Source organism: Meira miltonrushii (assembly GCF_003144205.1).
Source record: "Meira miltonrushii strain MCA 3882 unplaced genomic scaffold FA14scaffold_1, whole genome shotgun sequence".
In the NCBI taxonomy this organism is placed as follows: domain Eukaryota; kingdom Fungi; phylum Basidiomycota; class Exobasidiomycetes; order Exobasidiales; family Brachybasidiaceae; genus Meira; species Meira miltonrushii.
This window is the reverse complement of record NW_020289943.1, coordinates 638,449-657,940: the sequence shown is the minus strand read 5'-3', so window position 1 is coordinate 657,940 and position 19,492 is coordinate 638,449. Positions and strand designations below refer to the sequence as shown.

Below are 19,492 nucleotides of genomic sequence, written 5' to 3'. Positions count from 1 at the left end.
GCGAAGATCTTCGATTGGCTCGATCTTGCACTACAGCGTAAATGTTCACACGCTTTTTACTCCTGCTAATGCCCACCACCCACTAGTTAAAGCTTGTTAAACTATAATTGGGGTAACAAAAAGCCACGTTTAAAGCTAACTTGCATGCTGGGGTATTTTACCTTGGCTTCATCTTACCACCATCAACACTACTGCATAGATATGCTTTGATGTCATTCATTCAAACCTTCCCATCAATATGACCGCATCTGCAATGTCTGATCGATTTAGGAGAGCAATACAAAGTGATGATCTCACTACAGCAAAACGGATATTCGATCGAATGACAACACAATCCGAAGTGGCAAGTGGTAGCAGTAGTCATGGCAACAACATCAAATTTGATATCAGAAATCAAGCAAGTCAACCTAACAGCATTCATGATCTTTCATCATCCCATTCATTTGGCCACACATATGGTCAGAACCATCATTATCATCAGGGAAACGATGCTAATTCAATGCATTCAACCGAGGCATTGGGTAATTGTCTCGCTCTTTCTGCTGCTCAATTTAACACAGCAAAACAAAGTAGAGTCAGAGAACGCAATCGAGAATCAGTTCGAATCAAATCAAGCTTAGCAATAGCAGTAGAGAATGGTGCAAGTATCGAGTTGATTCAATGGCTCTTGGAAATGGGTCATGAAAGAGGAGATTTCTCGCGTGATATTCGTGGTTGCACTGCTGTCTCTTTAGCAGCTCAAAATAATCGTACAGATGTGATTGAAGCATGTTGTATCGATGCAGTCGCTCATGCTGCCACTCTACATCATCAACGTTCATTGATGTATTATGGATTCCGAAACAACATGAACGCATACTACGAAGATGGAGACGACGAGCTAGAAGGTGATGATCGTAATTCGAATGCAAGCGCAGAAGGTGATCGATCAGAAGGGGATCTGAGCCCTGCTCTAACTCTAGTAACAGCAGCCGCTTCAACACCTTCTCGTAGACCTAGTCCAAGTCCTCTCTATCTCGCTCGTACAGATCGGATTATGGACGGAAAAGAAATGAAAGAAGAAACACTCAAAGCAGATCATGAAGGTGACGATGCAAAGTCTTCCGCAGGAGGGTCAAGTGAAATGGATGACATTGTAGGAGTTACAATCACACGATTGCTCGATTGTCCTGATGAGCTTGGCAGGACGGCATTATCACTAGCAAGCATGAAAGGTCATGAAGACGTAGTTCGACTTTTGCTCGAACTAGGCGCCACACTTGATTTGGGAGACTTTGAAGGCAATCGACCTTTACATTATGCATCAGCTTACAATCAACTAATCGTCGTACAATTGCTCATCGAGCGTGGCTGTACATTCGCAGCAAAGAACGTCCTCGGATTCACTGCAGCCGATTACGCATGGAATGCTTCCCTCAAAAGTGCTTTGGAAGCATTTGCAAGAGCTCAATTTGACGTTCAACGAGTTCGTATTCGTCGAAAGGGTGGCGGGCGTAACGAAGATTCGCCACCATATCTACGTCAACAAACACAACAATCTAATGGCAAAGCGGGCAATGCGCCTTCGCAACACGATCATACCCATAGCGAGAAAGCTAAAGCTGCTCAATCTCCTTCAATCTCAAAGAGCTTAGGCCTTTTCCCTGCCCAATTGCCTCATTCTTCACCCGACACATCCCTGCCATCATCTCCGCAACCGCCAAGTCAACCTAAATTAACAACCCATTTACGAGAATTGTTCTAAGCAGCTGTTAAAGCATCATCATCATCATCATTTCAATTGTATCATATACATTCATGAACGATAAAAGCAATGTACATCTCTCTTGTGCATGATTGCAAAAGGAACGTTTTGATTTGTGTTGCAGTTCTCACAACTTCTGCTTGGCGCTTTCTTCGACGCCGCTCATGTCGCTATCACTCTCATCGCCTTCGTCATCTGAGTCACTACCGCTACTTTCCTCATCGTCTTCGTCAGCATAATTGAGCTCCCTTTTCTCCATTTCATATCCAATCTTTTGAAGTGCTTCTTGCATTTCATCAATGTTGGAGGGCGAACAAGCGATCGCACAGATAGATCGTTTAGGATCAAAGATCGGTTGAATATACTTTGCCAAACAAGCTCGAACTTGTTCTTGAGTAACCTTTTTCGCTTCTGCCAATAACCATCTTCCTCTTCCTTTTGGTAATCCACGTAAGACTGTATCGGAGAACGCTTCACTTGCAGCTTGTCCAACGGTTCCTTCACTATCAGCAACGCTGAAGCACAAACTACTTTTTGCGCTATCCAAAACTGTATCGTCCATCTCAATCTCTCCTTTCACCAATTTACCAATCACATCAGCAGCTGCAGTAAATGCTTTTGCCGAATCGGGTGATCGATATAAGGTGAAATGGATCAGTTGTGCTTCAATATCTGATCGAATCGAAGCTCCATATGCCAATCCCGCACCGCGAATGTAACGCCAGAGATAGGACTCCAAAGCATTCAATACGCTAATGGTGACCGCCAATGCAGCTGAATCAGGTTCATTCCAACCAGCAATACCCTTTGCTGAAAATACGGCGAAAGAACTCTCGATAGTGGATAAAGGAGTGATTACACCTTTCGATGATGGTGATTGACCCAATGGAGTCAAAACATCTCGAGAGAATGGAATTTGCACCTCTCCTGTATCTGTAGCGCTTGCGTTCCATCCCAAAGTCTTGGCAAGGGAGACAAGTGGTGCGTGTGGCGAAGGCAAGCTGACGATATCACCTGCAACAGCCACAATCATGTTCTTGGGTTGGAATAGGATATCTCTCAATTCTTGTAATTCGTTGATCACTTGCCGTGCTTCTTTGTCAGATGAAAGCCGGCTAACCACATCAGGAATAACCTCACTCTGCTTGAGAATCGAGTTGTTGATATTGGTAGATAATTCTCCCGAGTGGGTCAAAGATCGTGCTAAAGCCCATGACATCATTCTACCATCACGTCTTTGCTCAGGTAATGATTGAGAAACCTTGGAACCGTTGACACGAATTCGATCTAAAGAGAGCTCAGAGAACCAAATAATGTCTCTTAGCCAGTTGAAACCTTGCTCGTACTTGCTGCGTTCGACTTTGATCTCCATACTTGCCATCTCAGCAAATCCAGATCCATAGCCCAAGTTTGCATCATACTCGAGCGTATCCTCATCCAAACCTTTAACAACTTCTTCGTACGTCAACTGAGTACCGTCAGGCTTTTTGATAGGCAAAGACCAGATTGAGCTCATAAATAAGCTCATCAAAGGACGCAATTTTGCAGGCAAAGAAGCAGTATTGAAGAGCATCGTCAAAGTGACAAAGTTAGACCTAACGTCTCCCCAATGCACTGCAAAGGGCAATGAAGCGTGCTCGCTCTGCTTCAGATGCTCCCTTAATTTCTTATCAGATGGCTCGTTTGATTCTCGATAGCCAGACTTCTTCGGACCATTCTCTGTAGCAATACCAACGCCAATCCAGTTGATTGAGTCCACATTTGGAATCTTGAATTGGGTCAAGACATCATTCGGGATAGGGACATCATTTGCCTTTTGTGCTTCTTTGACAGTCTCAGCAAGCTTTTCGAGACCTTTTTCGCCCAAATCTTCTTTGCGCTTTTCGATAAGTGCTTTTGTCTCGCTTTTTAGATTGTCTGACAATTTTGAGGAAGGCTTACCGCTGATCACCACTCTTTGATTTGCGATCAAATACTGTTTCAATAGATTGATCCATTGATCTGAGCTCCAAGAATCAAGGATATCAAATCGTTTCATCTCGTCCATCGATTTCTGTAAGTCTTGTCCGTCTTGACTTCCATACAGGAAATCATTGATGATGACATCACTGAATGCATCTGCTGGTTTCGTCTCTAGCATGTTAAGAAGTTTGACACGTTCTCTCTTGATCAACATTTTAATACGCTCCATATCGATTCCTTTCTCTGCGACCTTTGTAAGTACTTCATCGACCAATTTCTTGTCCAAAGCTTCCAAATGTTCTGTAGGAACACTAGACATGTACATCTCAATCGTTGATGCGCCTGCTTTGTCTGTAGTGGAGTAGTATACGTCTGTGCATAGAGGATCTTCCCTTTCGACGAAAGCTTGTTGGATCGGGCTTACAGCTGAATCGGTCAAGTATGTACCTAAAAGACTAATAGCCTCTGCAGTGACCCAGTCATCCACCCGTGGACCGTTCCAAGAGATCATCACTTCACCCATGCTTTCATCACGTTCGGGAAAGTCGACTACAATAGCTGTACGATGCTCTTTCATTTGTGGTACTTTTGCTGATGGAGTGTCCATGAACGGTCTCTTCCATCCTTGCGGTGCTCCATTGATGCCATGTTGTACTAGTCTCTCTTCTGTAGGCTGAATGCTGTCGAATAACACCTTACGATCCAGCGGTCCACATACGACCAATGCTGTATTGTAGGGTTCGTAGTATTTGTGATGATATTTTCTAATCTCGTCAATAGTCAACACACGCAAAGCTGACATTAGACCTCCAGTTTCACTTCTGTATGCGGACGAATTTGGATATACTTTTCTCTGATAAGCCAATTGCATCAAACTGCTCGAAACATTTTCGCAACCTTGCATCTCGGAGAACACAACACCAGCATCTTCACCTTTTCCGTTGACGTGATATACTTCAGTCACGAAACCTTCTTTTGTAAGAGTTGGATGGAAGACGTGATCGAGATAAATTGGTAGCATACGTAAAAAGCCGTCTGAACCTGCGGTTGTGAGTGTATATGCTGTATGGTCTTGAGCTGTCCATGCGTTTGTGCCTTGTGCGAATGCTCGATTGGCAAGAGTGTCTAGCATTCCTTTGTATGGGTATTGCTCTGATCCCAAGAAGATTAGATGTTCTAGTGTGTGCGGAACACCACTGTCATTAAAGATCTCACTGGCAATTGTGCAGTAACAATTCAAAAGTGGACTTTCAAAATTTGCCCAGTAAACAGTCATTCCTGTCACCCTACTCTTCCACTTCTCTACCGACATGCCCGGAGCATAGTCTAAATTGACAGTTTTGATAAGGTCAAAATTACCTTGAGTCTGAGTTTGAGCCATTGTTGCGAATCTTCTTAAAGGTGGTAGTGTCGACTTGATTTTTATGCTTGATGAAGGCGTATAATTTCTATACAATGAACGATTGTAGCAGCGAAGACTGATGAGAGGTTTTGTACGTAAGAATCCAGAACCAAGAGAGCGTAAAGGAGTGATTAGCATGAGCCAGTCTATCGGAATACGGTTGCAGCAGCTTCTTTTTCACCGCCACCACTTGCTGCTATTGGTTGTTTGTGATGGAGATCTTTGAGAGCAAAACCGGTAAGGTATGAGCGTGCGCCTTAAACTCGGTTAGCGCCTTTGTGAGCGGCGTATTCTTCTTAATATCCGATATTGAATTATATAATCAATTATCATTCAAATACTCACGCGTAAATACATTAGTATGACTTCTTTCTTGAATACAATCACCTGCTATCACCTACTATTCTACATCGTACTCCTAGGGAGAAGGGCATCCCGACAAGCTCATACGCCATCATGGCTCCTTCTGCACCACAGACGCCTAATTCGCCCTTTCCTTCACCTAATACAGTCCAACCATCTTCACTTTCACGTCTAACGCTATCCGATAAACTTCTTTTATCACAAGCAGTACATCATATTGGCACTTCACCGCCTGATTGGGGAAGAGTTTCATCAATCTTACTACCACATCCACTGATCAAAACAAAGTCAAGACTTGAACAAGCAGCAAAAGCAGGTATTACACTTGGACGTGTTTTTGGAAGTAGAGAATGTGAACGAGCATGGGTTGCTTTGATGAGACAGTATAATCTTGTTCTACAACCGGGTGAAAGAGATCCTGCTTTGGAAAATGAAGGAGAATCAGGATCACCGGCAGTAGGCAATCGAGCAAAAGAAGCCAGAGGTCTACCACCCAAGACCGATAGAGGAAGTCAATTGGCTTTGGCACAATTCTTGTATGCTGAAAGAGTACGTGAACTGCAAGACCAAATAAGAGCGAAAGAGAAAGCTTTTAAAACACTAGCAGGAGAGATCGAAGCGCTGAACTCGGGTACACTTGACGATAAGCTGCTGCTCGAATTGGAAAAGAGTGGAATGCTACGGGAAGAATCCGAGAAGGAAAAAGAAGAGAAAGAGATTGCTGCACTACGAAGAGACGATGATACTGAGGATCTTACGCCATCAGCTTCGCAAAGCTCTGCGGGCCGTGCTGAACAGTCGACACCGAAGAAAGCAAGCAGCACAAAAACATCGCCAAAAGTATCTCGAGAACAGAAATCCAATTCTACCGCATCATCTGCTAATAGAAGTCCATTGGCAGAAAAAGATAAGGTAGAAAAGGCGAAAGGCACGAGTCCAGCTAAGCAGAGTACAGAAACCAAGACGTCATCTATCTCTCCAAAAGCTGCTCTGAAGGAGAAGAAGGATGAAAACAAGGCAGCAACTACACCTGCTGCTGTAGCCAACAAACAAAGTGAAGCAGCCGGGACTAAGAGCGATGCGGCAGCAAGCTCGATTGAGGGAGAGGGAGAAAAGAAGACAGACGCGGCGCCAGACCCATCACAGCAGAAGATTGACAGCATTCCGGCTATTGATGTTACAGAATCGTCGCAAGAAGATGCAAGCAAGACTGCTTCTGTGTCATTATCGGAAGCTGTAGAAACCAATGCAAAACGCAAACGTGATCAGACATCTCCAGAAAAAGAGGCGGATAAGTCTGATTCTACACAAAAGAAAGCAAAAGTGTCATCCGGCGCTTCCGATGCCATGGCAAACGCAGAAAAGTCTGCAGCAAATACTCCGAATGTGGCGTTGTCTGATCCGCAAACATTGCTCGCATCAAAAGATAAGGAGAGCAAAACATCCAAGCCTCCAGCAACGGAAAGTAACGACGCTCCCGGTAAGGTTACAGAAGTCTCAGCTGCGGAGAAGGAAGAAGAATTGGAGAAACCGCCAGTAGAGGCTGAGAAAAGCGCAAAGGCACCCTTGGACACCAGAAAGACAGCTTCTGCGGACGCAAGTACAGATGCTATGGAGGGTATTGAGGAGGACGAAGAAAGAGAAGAGGAAGATGATGACGAACAAGAAGCAGAGAAGCGTCCTGAGCCAAGGAGAAGTAGAAGGAGTGGGCGAAATGTTTCGGTGGCCACAGATGAAGTTCCCACACCACCTCCCTCTGCACATGCAACAACGAGTAGTACAGCTAAGAATAATCGAATTGAAGCATTACGTTCACGCGAAGCATCTGGTGCATCTCCTGACACCGACGATGAACGAATGGAAGAGGATACAGTGGATGGAGATGCTTCACGTTCAACGATCGATCGTAGTCGAACCAGTGTTTCACCGGCTGCCGTTCGACGTGGTCGTGGTACAAGCAGACAATCACGCAGAAGTGGCGGAAGAGCACCTAGCACGGGCACAGCAGGTGTTGGAGAAGAAGCAGGCAGTGATGTAGAACGAGAAAAAGCCGCTCAAGTGATTGAAAAGAGAAGGATGGAAAAAGTATTGATGATGCTACTCAATGAGGTTAGCAATCATACCCATGGAAACCTATTCCATGCTCCTATCAAAGAGTCCGATGCGCCTGATTACTACACATTGATTAGACATCCTCTCGATTTGAAGACGATCAAAGCACGTATCAAGGAAGGAAGGATCACTTCTGCTACTCAACTTCGAAGGGCATTGATGCAAATGTTTGCCAATTCACTCATTTACAATCGTCCAGGTTCGGAAATTCACAGAATGGCTTTGGAAATGCGAGATGCTGCTGAAGATATGTTGGACCGATTTGAACAAACTCAAATGTCAGCAAAAGCTTCACGCCGTTAAACATGTACTATTACGCACAAAATCAGTAGAGACCATGTATTTTTCATCAAAAGGGAACAATAAAGATATCATTAAAAATGCATTAAAAATAATTTATTTCATAAAGTGAGTAGGGGGTATATTTATCATTCTCGAATGGATCCCATGCGATTAAATGTGTCGTTATGAGTTTGTATTTCGTTGGCAAGACCGCTGTGATTGCCAAATCGTTTCCTTCTTGGTTGATCATTGTTGAAAGATGCTCCTCTCCTGACAGGAGCAGGTGCCCTTCTCACCGGAACATTTCCATTGTAAGACAAGCTTCTGGGATTGTGTGGCATGCCTGCTCGTGATGATTGACGATCAAGTCCATCATACATACTTCCCGATTCTTGTTCTGTAGATGCGATTGATGGACTTGATCGATTTCCTATACGTTGAGAAGGACTATTGGAGAATCCATCTTCGCTTGCAGGAATCGTTGGTGTTCGTGTTGGGGTATTGTCTGTACTTTTGTTGGATCCTGCTAATTTGAATGTTCTCCTTCGTCCGGCTACAGGTGCACTTCCAGCAATCGAAGGTGAACTTGTTCCGCTCACACTCCTTCCTCCGCCACTGCGACCATCCAAAGAACGTGTATCAAATGATTGTGTTCTCATTGATGCGTTCAAACGACCTTGCGGTTGCGAAATTGCAGTATTGCCACGTACCATTCCAGGTCGTACATTGCCACTTCCAGTTGTCGAACCACTTACAACACTCGGACTCGTAGGTGTCACAGGATGACTACGAACGGCAAATCCTTTTGTATCCAATGTACGCGTGAATGGACTCAAAGTGTGATTGGAATTGACAAGATCCATGAAATGATGTGAAGCATCCATCGTCATCGCATTACTTGAGTTAGATGCAGATAATGAAGGATTTCGATGGGAAGGAGCTTGACCAGGCTTCGAAGGGCCATCACCTGATGAGACTGCAAGGGAAGTAGATGACGGCCTGGTAGAATGAGTAGATGGATGAGATGAAGTTGGTGCTGTAGAAGCGCGAGAGGCTGGTGTCCATGCACGCTGTCTTGCAGTCATGTCCTCGTCGGGAGAGTAGGAAGGATGTCGACTAGAAGCACCACTACTGCTGAATTCGTTCGAGCTAATCGATAATTGTCTACCATAACCAGGTCTATACATTCTACCATATTGTTGACGGTAAAGTTGCGTTCTATAAGCAATTGAGGAAGGATCCATTTCATCCGGATCAAGTGTCACGAGCGATTCATGACCAGCTGCAGACGGAGATTCATCTGTGTAGTCATCACTCTCTTGCATAAATTGCGGAACTTCATCTCTATCATCCACTTCCTCACCATCAGGACGAATTGTGTATGTATGGCTGCTGGCAGGTCCCCTTGCTGTCGAACTAGCGGCCGTGCTACCTACCATCCGCGAGCTTGCCAAGTCGTCCTCTTCTTCAACGTCAGGTGCTTGTAAGCGACTGGCATTGTGGTAAATTCGTGGACGTACAAACGTACCTCCTCCAACAGCTGGAATGGTTTCGTATTCCACAAGAGGTGGCCTTGAAGTCTTTCCCGCTCCAGATGTTGAAGAGCGTGATCTAGAGCCGCTGGCTGACATTCTTGAGGAAGAAGGCTTACGCGGAGAAACCGATAAGTTGGATGACGGAGTGAACAATGAAGAAGATTGACGAGCACTTTCTTCTACAGCAGAATTGGAAAAGTCTGCGCTTGCTGGCGGATATCCGAATCGAGAAAAGTTACCAACTTCGTCCTCTGATTCTTGTGTCAGATCTTCAACGTCATCATCGCTTTCACTGTCTTGATCAGCATCTGAGCTTTCTAGTATAGCAGAGTCTTGATGATTGTCGGGATAGTCAGGAACATCATCAAACTCATTCCATTCGTGATCAGGATATCCGCGGACTTCGTCAATATCTTCTTCTTCTTCGTCTGTCTGTTGCACAGCTTCATCATCACTGGATTGCTCGAAATCGGGCCTATGTGTTGGCGAGCGAATCGGCGGTGGCGATGTAGGCTTACTGACTTTATCTTTCCCTTTGTCTCCCGATAGAGACAACGAAGCAAAGTCACCTAACCCTCGTGTCTCTTGTCTTGCCAGTTGTGCTAGACCACTGAAATTGCTTCTATTTGCAGAAATACGAATCTCGTCCGGTCGAAGGCCATACGTTGGATCGTAATTCTCGACGTCATGTGCATATCCGGAGTGAAAACCACTTAGAGAACCAATAGAGGTGGATTGAGATAAATCGGCATAGCTCTGTCCACGACCCTTTCTACCTGTGGGCGAGGTGCTGAATCGGTCTACGGGTGATATTGATGGGCTAGTCGCTTTCGTCGATTGTGCTTTACCAGCTGCTGAAGAGCTGAATGATCGCGATGGTGCTCTAGGTGTGTTGAATGTCGAATTTCGCAAAGGAGGAGAGGAAGGAGGTGTTGCAGTTGCGGTGGTTGCTGCTTTTTCTGTTTTCCGCTTTCTTGCTGGAGATTTTGCCTGTTTCGACCTCGGTGCAGATGCTGTTGAGCGTGCTTTCCTCGATGGAATGGATATACTTTGGCTCTCAGCATTATCGGTCGGGAGTGTATCTCTAGGTTGCTGGAAGGTGTCTGATTCCACCGGTCTCATCGGGGCAGTTGTAGCAGTATTGCTCGATTTGCGCTTACGACCTGACAGCCATGTCTGACTGAGTCTGTGTATAATGCCAGGCAAATCTTCGCGAAACATTTCTCTCAGTTGACCTTCAATTTCCTGTTGTAGGTACTTTTGAATTACAGCAACACTGTCGAACGTACTGCTAACCTCTACACTTTCCAAAGGATCATTTTTGAATACAAGTGTAATTCCTTTCTGTTTGGACACTACCAAAACGATGATCGCCTTGAGTCTCATTGAAGAAAGTCGAAGTTGCATCGGAACAACCAGTGGCCGAGCAGCAAACAGAATCCCACGAGAGGTCGTCGAAGAAGGAAACGCCGATGAAACATCTTCAAAGGGAGATGCAGAACCGCTAGGATTAGGACGAGTGAGAGGATTTGCTTGAACTTTTGTCGAAAGCAAAAGGTGTGCATCTCCTGTATACGTTAAACGAAAGATTCCTCTTAACCTTTCTGAACTTAATTCACCGATTTCCAAAATTTCAAGTTCGGGCGGAATTGTTCCCATATTTATATCTTCCACTTTTATATCATCTGCAATCACTTTTGGCTTTGGACCTCTATTTAATGCGCCATCGAGCATTTTTGCCGCATCGGCATGAAATTGTCGTGAGAATTTCGGCCAAGAGAAATTGAACGACATGCTGGGCGAAGGGTTGTGAGGGGCTGTCGGGTGTTGTTGTGTATATTGCGATCAATGATGTTTGTCCATCTTTTGAGGTGTCATCGGAACAAGAATTGTCAATAAGAGTTCACGACTTGAAGTAGGTGGTGATTCGTTTAGATGAAGGTGTCAAAAAAGGGGTGAAACGTAATACGAGTTTGTAATAATGAACCAACATCATCATGGGCTTACACTTTTATTGTTAACGCGCCCCTCCGCGTTTTAAAGTTCCGGAAGAGAAAAAAAAAGGTAGCCAGGCTGCTTAATAAGCACAAAGATGTTCCAAGAAGAATCGTTAAGCATTTACACTTCTCTAACCCACTCTCCATCATGATCGAAAGAATGTCGTGTAATCTCAATCATGTCGTAGGCACATTTACAAGAAATACAGCCGGAATTCAAAGGTTAGGTTCTAGTTCATCCTCGGTTCACTCGATCAGAAACATTCACTTAACTCCGCTGGTCAAACAACAACAAACAAGTCAAAAACCTGAATCTTCAAGAGTGTTACGTGATGAAAACATCAAAGCACGAAGGGTAAGATTGGTAGACCCACAGACAAACGAATTGATGCCTGGTCCATTCAATACAGCAGAACTATTGAGATCGATTGATAGGACACGCTATACACTTCAACAAGTAGCACCAGGTAAATCTGTTAATTCTACACAAAAGCCACCGATTGCAAAGAAGGAAGAAGAGCCTTCCACCCGTTCCACACGAGACTGGAGAAGCCGTGGAAAGCCTTCGATCTCACAAGAAGATGATGCATCGTTCACAGAACCAGAGCCGGTCAAAGAGGAGCAAAGTCCTATAACGACATTAGATGATTTACCGATCGTAAAATTGGTTGATAAAAAAGCAGAATATGACAAAAAACGTTTAGCAAAAAAGCAAAAGCAGGGAAGTGATGTCGGAGAAGAATCTACTTCAGGAGGCACAGCGGTAAAATCTGCAACTACACTGCACAAAAATATCGTTCTTTCTTGGCAATCGACAACACATGATATTCAACATAAATTACTACCGATCAGAGCAAATATGATCAAACGTGGCACGGGAGCTTCATGTACGATCACAATCGCTTCCAAAAAAGGAAAGGGTTCAGCGGTAGATGAAGAGGGCAAATTGGCATTCTTGAATAATCTGGAAACATTTCTTTCTGATTGGTCAAATGCAGCAAGTATCTTGGAAGAAGATGGTACACAACCATCCGAAGCAAAGAAACTACAGTATTTCCCACGAAGGAGAGGGGAAGTTCAATGGCAAAAGAACAATAAGACTGCTATTTTGATCATGGAAGTGGCGCGAAGATGATGTACTTTTTAAAAATAATGAAATGACCAAACAACATAACACCTGCATTCGATTTTGGGAAGCTGATAAGATATCATTAATATTTAATTCATCGAAAAAGACGATATAAAAAGTGCACAATACAACAATTTTCTATCCTTCTATCTACATTTTTCCTGCCACTTTGGCAACGTTTGTCTTTGGCCAATCGTATCCGTCATCGGCACGTTTGAATCCATACTTTTCGATAAATGCATCTAAACCGGAAGGTCCCCGGCTACCATACTCATAAGATTCAGGCTTGAGTTTTCCTTCATCGATAGCATGCAAGATTGGTGTGAAAATCTTCCAGCTGACGTCCAATTCGTCATCACGAACAAAGTTACTGTGATCACCATTGAGTGCGTCCAAAATCAATGCTTCGTATGCTTCGGGTAATCTGAAATCGCTGAATCGGTCTTTGTATGTCAAATCCAAATCGGTAGGTATTGTTCCCATTTGCAATCCGGGAACCTTTGTACAGATCTTCTCATAAATCGCTTCTTGTGGTTGAACACGCCAGACCAATTCGTTTCTCTGTGCATTTTCAAAAAGCTTGTTCTTCTCATCCTTGAACTGAACACGGATCTCCACCTTTCCCTCGTTCAATGCCTTACCGGCTTTCATGATGAATGGAACTCCTTCCCAACGTTTGTTGTTTACCCACAATGTCAAAGCGGCAAAAGTGGGGCAATTACTGTCCTTTGGAACGGTGTCGTCATCCTTGTAGCCTGGCTTGCCCTTTGCGGCTGTATATTGACCCAAGAGTACGTCAGCGTCTTTGATTGGAGGAACGCTCTTCAACACTTCCACCTTGGCATCACGAATGTGTTCTGCAGAGAATGATTTTGGCTTCTCCATGGCAACCAATGACAAAACTTGAGACAAGTGATTTTGTTGAATATCACGGACGATTCCGAATTCGTCAAAGTATCCACCCCGTCCTTCGGTACCGAAAGGCTCTTTGAATGTGATTTGAACGTTGCTGACCAAATCCTTGTTGAGTACAGCATCGATGATAGGGTTTGCAAAGCGGGTCACCAACAAGTTCTTCACCATCTCTTTTCCTAGATAATGATCGATTCTGAATGTTTCTTCTTCCTTCCACAATTCCTTCAATTTACCCATCATCTCTCTCGAACTTTCCAAATCTTTTCCGAATGGTTTTTCGATAATGATACGGTTGTGACCGTTCTTTGAATAACAGTTCTTCTTCAAACCCTCTGCAACGACGGTGAAGACGTTTGGAGGCAAAGCCATGTAGAACAAACGACTTGCGCCGTTCTCGAATTTGGACTCACGCTCTTCCATATCTTTGTTCAATTGTTGGAAAGCTTCATCTTTGTCATATGCACCGGCTGTGTAAGTGCAAATGTTCAAGAAGTCCCCCTTCTTCTTTTTGTCTTCGTCTGAATCTACACCTTTTAGGAATTCGCCAATCTTTCCGTGGAAGGTGTCTTTGTCCATCTTTGTTCGGGCATATCCAATGATTGCTAGTGCCTTTGGCAGCAAGTTCAATCTGTAGAGGTTGAATAAGGCAGGATATGTCTGATAAGATTGGAGGTGATGGAAAAATGGTGAGTACGGGATTGCGATATGAACTGAGCGAGAATGCATTCAAACTTACCTTTTTCTTTGCCAAATCACCGGAAGCACCAAGGACTGCAGATTCGGGCGAGTACAATGTTAGTAAGAATAAAAACTTTGGAGCGCCGTTAAGGTGTACGTACCGACAATGATTGTCTCCTTATCGAAAGAAGGTTGTCCGCTCATTTTCGAATGTTTTGTTTGACTGGAGAGAGGAAAGGATTGTTGGATGTGAGCAGTTGTGTATGTGTATTGTGGAGAGAAGGATGTTCACCCTGTGGAGTTGATGAATGCGTTAAAGGCCAACCAACTCAGGGTTAGGACATGCAAAAAGTATACTTACAATTCTCAGTAATACCTTTGATTGATACGAATTTCGAGCGAATGCAATGTCACAATGGATGAACGATGGTGGTGGATAGGATATGTCTAATGCTTTCCTTACCTTTGAATACATACGTACCTAATCTTTTGTATGAGAAGTTGGTTATCCGTGCGTGTTTTAATAATAATTGTTTTTAGGCACTTTATCGCCCGTGTCTTTCTTCCCAGCAGCAGGAAGTTTTGCCTTTTATCGTGGGCCGCGCACGCAATGAAATGCACTCCCCATTGCGTTGGGGCTGGAAATCTTAAGTTCAAACAACAGTCATACGGAAAACAGCAACCGCTAATCTAACGCGTGCACATTATTCATAGGTGGAGGAAAAGTTCGGATTTTAGACCTGATTTGTAAAACACGATTATATCAGCAGCAGCACCTATTCATACTTCCATTCTCGACCTGGGTTGAGGGCCGAGCGTGCGTGTACATTAAGGGGTTGGTTGTTCCTATGTTTGGATGCCGAACTGTCAAATGAGGGTCTCGGGTTCGAATAAAGTGAAGCCGCCGCCCTTTACCCATAAATAGAACAACGGAGAGCCGCTTTCTTTTCATTGCAATGAAAATAGATGTACATCTGCTGATGAATTACTGTCCCGCCGCTGCATGATTGCTGCCTTTTTACGACGTTTGACGGCATAATCTATAAATTAAGACATGTTTCTAGAAACACTGATAATCATGCAAGCACCGCATTCTCCTTTGCATCACGCAAAACAAGGGGAAAAGATGAAAGTATAAAGACAAACAGATTACACATCTCATCGTATCTTGTCTTTCTCCATCTTGAACCTCCATAACAAGATGATACCAAGAATGAATGCGCGACAATTGGCCACAATGGGTCAGATACGATCAGTTCAAACTCAGTCTAGACGATCGGGTCGCCTTTATGCAGCCACAAGTCATCAAGAAACGGTTATAATGCAGGTGAGTATTACTTGATCATGGAGGCTGTCGATCAAATTCATTTGAAATTCAAACTCAGTATTATTTCATGGTGCCGGGTCTGCTTTTGAATTCGGCATATGATCGCGTTTAAGCGCGCTAATGATGAGTCAAAGGGCGTAATGTCAATTTGAATGATGTGAATGCATGATAATCGATTAAAGCGCAGATTACTGATTAAAAAAATAAAATCTTCCCTTCCTCCATCTCGACATCAAACCCCTGGTATCCTAAACACAAACACCAACAATATGACCGAACGGTGACAATATCATACCCCCGTTTAATAATACTCACTCGCAATGGGATCTAAACGCTCCATGCAGGGTCTGATCCTGGAGATCCTGAACGCACAACCCTCCTTGCGAGATTCGAAAACGTACCTCAATTCATTCGGTCCTCGACAACGTGGTGAACAATTACCGCAACAGCAAAAGAAACAAGCAACAGAATCAAAGCTAAATCGTCATGAATTATTTGCACTCAAATCACAAGCAACGCATATGCCACAATATGGACCACCACCACTTCCACCTTCATCACAAATACCTCCGATTGGCGCAAAGACAACGAAACAGAAAGCAGAATTAGCGGCTATTCGCAAAGAAATTGATGACATTCTCTCAACCCAAAAAGGCGAGAAGACCCAAGTTCAAAATGAAGTACAAGCAGAAACATCATCGATACCTTCCGATTCACATCATTTTGCACAACCTGATGTGGCAGTACGAGTATTACCGGATTCGGCCATTTCGTCCAATGCACAATCTCAAATGGCTGTCACACCCGAAACGCAAGCAGCTTTGGCTGAATCCTTATCTTCACCACCAGTGCAACAGCATACTGCCTTGGTAAAAGTACAAGGTCCATTCACAGCTCGTCAGATGGAAAGTATCGCAGAAGGATTGGTATATCTGAAAAGACTAGGACTAATGTCTGTTGTCGTTTTGGATTCGGAAGATGCAGCTTGGCGATCATCAGTTTCGGACTTTTCTCCAAAGGATGGAAAATTACTCGAAACAGAAGATCTTGATGGCGATTTGCGTCCTTGGTCGGCTGCTACCGGAAGCACACGTTCTTCCTCTGTGGGAAAATTACAAGAGGTACTGCGCAAACAAATGCTCTCGTTTGCAACTCGGTTATCCGAACTGCTCACAGAAAAGGGAGCTGCCGCTCGTCCTTTCACGCATGCAATGATGCGAATCGATGCGAATGCAGTCATTGAATCTGACGCTATCAATCCTCCTCATTTGACCGATTGCCCTTCGTCATCTGCAAAAGGGATGAATTTCAAACGGTTCACCAAGAAATCAGACGTTACCAAGATTGAGAACAGATCTCCTCTGGTCACAGACGATAGCCTGGCAAGCGTTCGCCGAGCATTGGCCAGTGATATGATCCCAGTCATTGCACCTTTGGCTCTATACAATGATCCGGATGCTCTTGGTGCACCGAGAACTGTCTGTGTACGATCTGATGATGTGATTGTTGGCTTAACACGTGAAATGTCTACAGAAGGAAAGGCAGTAGAAGCAATGGTACAAGAAGCAAACGAAAAGGCCGAAGAGTTGCCTGGAGATATTGTGGATATGATGCCTTTGCGTTTAATGGTGATCAATCGTGAAGGTGGTATTCCCTCGCATGCAAGAGGAGGAAACCCGCATCTTTCCATCAATTTGGCTTCTGAATATTCGCACATTAGCAATAGCTTTATTTGGGATGAATCTCATCCTACGGCGGTCAACAATCTATCCATGGTCCGTGATTGTTTGGCATTCATGCCACATACCTCTTCCGGTGTCGTAGTATCCTACCGATCACCAAAGAGCTTGATTGCCAATTTGATCACCAACAAGGCTGCTCATTCACCGTCTCTGCCGCACAGATTGTTGGCAGGACGAAAAGATGTCCGTCACACTCCAACAATTATCCGTCCTGGACTTTCAGTACGTGTTCTGTCTTCATTCGATCAAGTGGATTGGACAAAGATGACGCAACTTTTACAACAATCTTTCAGACGTGATTTAGATGCAGAGACATACTATGCTCGTTTGAAAACTTGTTTGGACTTTGTGATTGTTATGGGAGATTATCAAGGAGCGGCCATTGTTACGCATGAATACGCCCCGGGAGAAGACCGTACAAAGATTCCTTCGATTGCTTACCTTGACAAATTTGCAGTGTTGCCTAGTCTGCAAGGTAGTGGTGCTGTTGATTTCTTATGGGGTGCATTACGAGATGAAGTTCATGGCTTGGGCTTATTGGATGCGCTTAACGACAATGGAGGTTTGGGCGGTTTCGGCGTTGGACGTGATTTGGTATGGAAGAGCAGAAGTGCCAATCCTGTGAATAAGTGGTACTTTGAACGTAGTAATGGATTTGTACGGATAGGAGATGAAGGAAGCTGGACTTTATTCTGGGCAGATGCCGAGCAAAGATTGGCGATCATGTCTGGTGAAAGACGACTTGGAGCAGAAGCATCTGCACAAGATATCATGGATACGGCCAAAGAACATGATAAACATTCTTGGAGCGCAAGAAATGAAGAAGAAGAAGCGAATGAAGTTAGTCGACAAAAAGCGCAATCTCTTTTGGTCACTGGAAGCGGCGATCTTGATCAACTTCATCCTCAAAGTGAACATCAAAGGATGTTACCCGTCATTGCACCTAATGAAGAAGGCAGATTAGCCAGATGGGCGAAATGCATGGCTTCCATACCAAGTGCATGGCTTTGAACACATTATATATTTATGAATAGCAATAGACAAGCATTTCAATGCTTTATCAAATCATCTCATAACTCTCAAATCATCATTTGTGTAATATCATGTATATCATTCATTATTTCTTGTCAATCAATGAACAGCATTTAATATTCAAATCAAAAAAGACACTGCTTATCTGCCTTCTGTTTTCCTCCACAGTTTTATGCCGAACGGCGAATGAATTTTTGTTCCCGCTTGTCACTTTAGCGGTACTTCCGATCTGTCGGAAAAAGAAACAAAAAGGCGGGGGTGCTTTCAAAAGAACATTCGATGACTTCCTTGAAGAATCACATCCTCACACTTTAACTTTCTCCACTTCCATCAAGCTATATCGATTGACAAACACAATGGTGGTCACATTATTCAACTTAGAGAACTCAAGAGCATTCCGTGTGCATTGGTTAGCATGCGAATTGGACATCCCAATCCAATCACGCAATTACGAACGTATGGGAGGCAAGAAAGCCGTTCCTGAAATGGCAAAAGATTCCGGTTACAAATTAGGCAAATCACCATGTATACAAGATGGAGATATACAAGTTGTAGAAAGTGCAAATTGTATGTTGTACCTCGTTGAACGATATGGACCAGAAAGTGGTTTTATTCCTTCTCCACCTAATTTTGCACAACGAACAAAAGTGATTGGTTGGATGGATTTTGCTGAAACGATTATGACACATGCGTTAGCCATAATTTATGCACAATGGTTTGCAGAAGATCAAAAAGAGGCGGTTAAGAACATTACTGAAAAAGCAAGTGCTAATGTTCAAAAAGATTTAGATGAAATCGAAAGTGCTTTAGAGAGTACTGGAGGACCTTTTGTTTGTGGAAGTCAAATTACCGCTGCTGATCTTGCTTTGGCTTTTAGCTGTGAATATGTTCTAAGCAAGGAAGTCGGTACTAAAGGTCATCCAACCAATTGGCCAAAGATTCATCAATGGCTTCGCACTCTGGAAGCAAGACCTGCTTATCAAAAAGCATTGAAAGAAGGACCCAAATACGACTTTTGCTTCCTCAAGAATGAAGGCAAACTTTGATTTGTAGTTAAAGGCATCATTCAATCTTATTATCTGAGAATTTTTGACATCTTTCATAAGTTCTGTGCGAATCGAGGTTCTGTAGCTTCTGTCTGAGAGCCAAATAATTCAGAAGCTTTTACAGTGTCTGTATAGAAGACTGTCATTATTCGACTGCTTAAATCTGATCTAATAAAGTGATGGTGGTCATCATGATAACCATACGCATTCACTCCATGAGGAAGTG

At 43.8% G+C, this 19,492-nt stretch overlaps 7 protein-coding genes across 7 annotated transcripts; 4 read left to right on the top strand and 3 right to left on the bottom strand.

Annotated features, from left to right (window-relative positions):
- Window positions 1-78: 78 nt before the first annotated feature.
- On the top strand, window positions 79-1,841 carry FA14DRAFT_159116 (ankyrin). The gene has a single exon (XM_025498060.1). It carries the CDS (start codon window positions 239-241, stop codon window positions 1,742-1,744), a length of 1,506 nt encoding a protein of 501 aa, XP_025357014.1. The 5' UTR covers window positions 79-238; the 3' UTR covers window positions 1,745-1,841.
- Window positions 1,742-5,341, bottom strand: FA14DRAFT_159115 (uncharacterized protein). The gene has a single exon (XM_025498059.1). The coding sequence runs from the start codon at window positions 5,085-5,087 to the stop codon at window positions 1,872-1,874; it is 3,216 nt and encodes a 1,071-aa protein (XP_025357013.1). The 5' UTR covers window positions 5,088-5,341; the 3' UTR covers window positions 1,742-1,871.
- A 2,575-nt stretch (window positions 5,342-7,916) lies between these two features.
- On the bottom strand, window positions 7,917-11,367 carry FA14DRAFT_159114 (uncharacterized protein). Its single transcript, XM_025498058.1, has one exon. It carries the CDS (start codon window positions 11,192-11,194, stop codon window positions 8,012-8,014), a length of 3,183 nt encoding a protein of 1,060 aa, XP_025357012.1. The 5' UTR covers window positions 11,195-11,367; the 3' UTR covers window positions 7,917-8,011.
- Window positions 11,338-12,637, top strand: FA14DRAFT_159113 (uncharacterized protein). Its single transcript, XM_025498057.1, has one exon. The coding sequence runs from the start codon at window positions 11,546-11,548 to the stop codon at window positions 12,530-12,532; it is 987 nt and encodes a 328-aa protein (XP_025357011.1). The 5' UTR covers window positions 11,338-11,545; the 3' UTR covers window positions 12,533-12,637.
- FA14DRAFT_159112 (putative ZWF1-glucose-6-phosphate dehydrogenase) lies at window positions 12,589-14,369 on the bottom strand. Its single transcript, XM_025498056.1, has 3 exons — window positions 14,281-14,369; window positions 14,178-14,212; window positions 12,589-14,098 (listed from the first exon to the last, which is right to left on the bottom strand). The coding sequence occupies exons 1-3, from the start codon at window positions 14,321-14,323 to the stop codon at window positions 12,677-12,679; spliced, it is 1,500 nt and encodes a 499-aa protein (XP_025357010.1). The 5' UTR covers window positions 14,324-14,369; the 3' UTR covers window positions 12,589-12,676.
- A 1,415-nt stretch (window positions 14,370-15,784) lies between these two features.
- Window positions 15,785-18,199, top strand: FA14DRAFT_162986 (uncharacterized protein; the record flags this gene model as incomplete). Its single annotated transcript, XM_025499793.1, has 1 exon — window positions 15,785-18,199. The coding sequence occupies one exon, from the start codon at window positions 15,785-15,787 to the stop codon at window positions 18,197-18,199; it is 2,415 nt and encodes an 804-aa protein (XP_025357009.1).
- A 132-nt stretch (window positions 18,200-18,331) lies between these two features.
- FA14DRAFT_186886 (glutathione S-transferase) lies at window positions 18,332-19,314 on the top strand. Its single transcript, XM_025501549.1, has one exon. It carries the CDS (start codon window positions 18,577-18,579, stop codon window positions 19,264-19,266), a length of 690 nt encoding a protein of 229 aa, XP_025357008.1. The 5' UTR covers window positions 18,332-18,576; the 3' UTR covers window positions 19,267-19,314.
- Window positions 19,315-19,492: the final 178 nt, after the last annotated feature.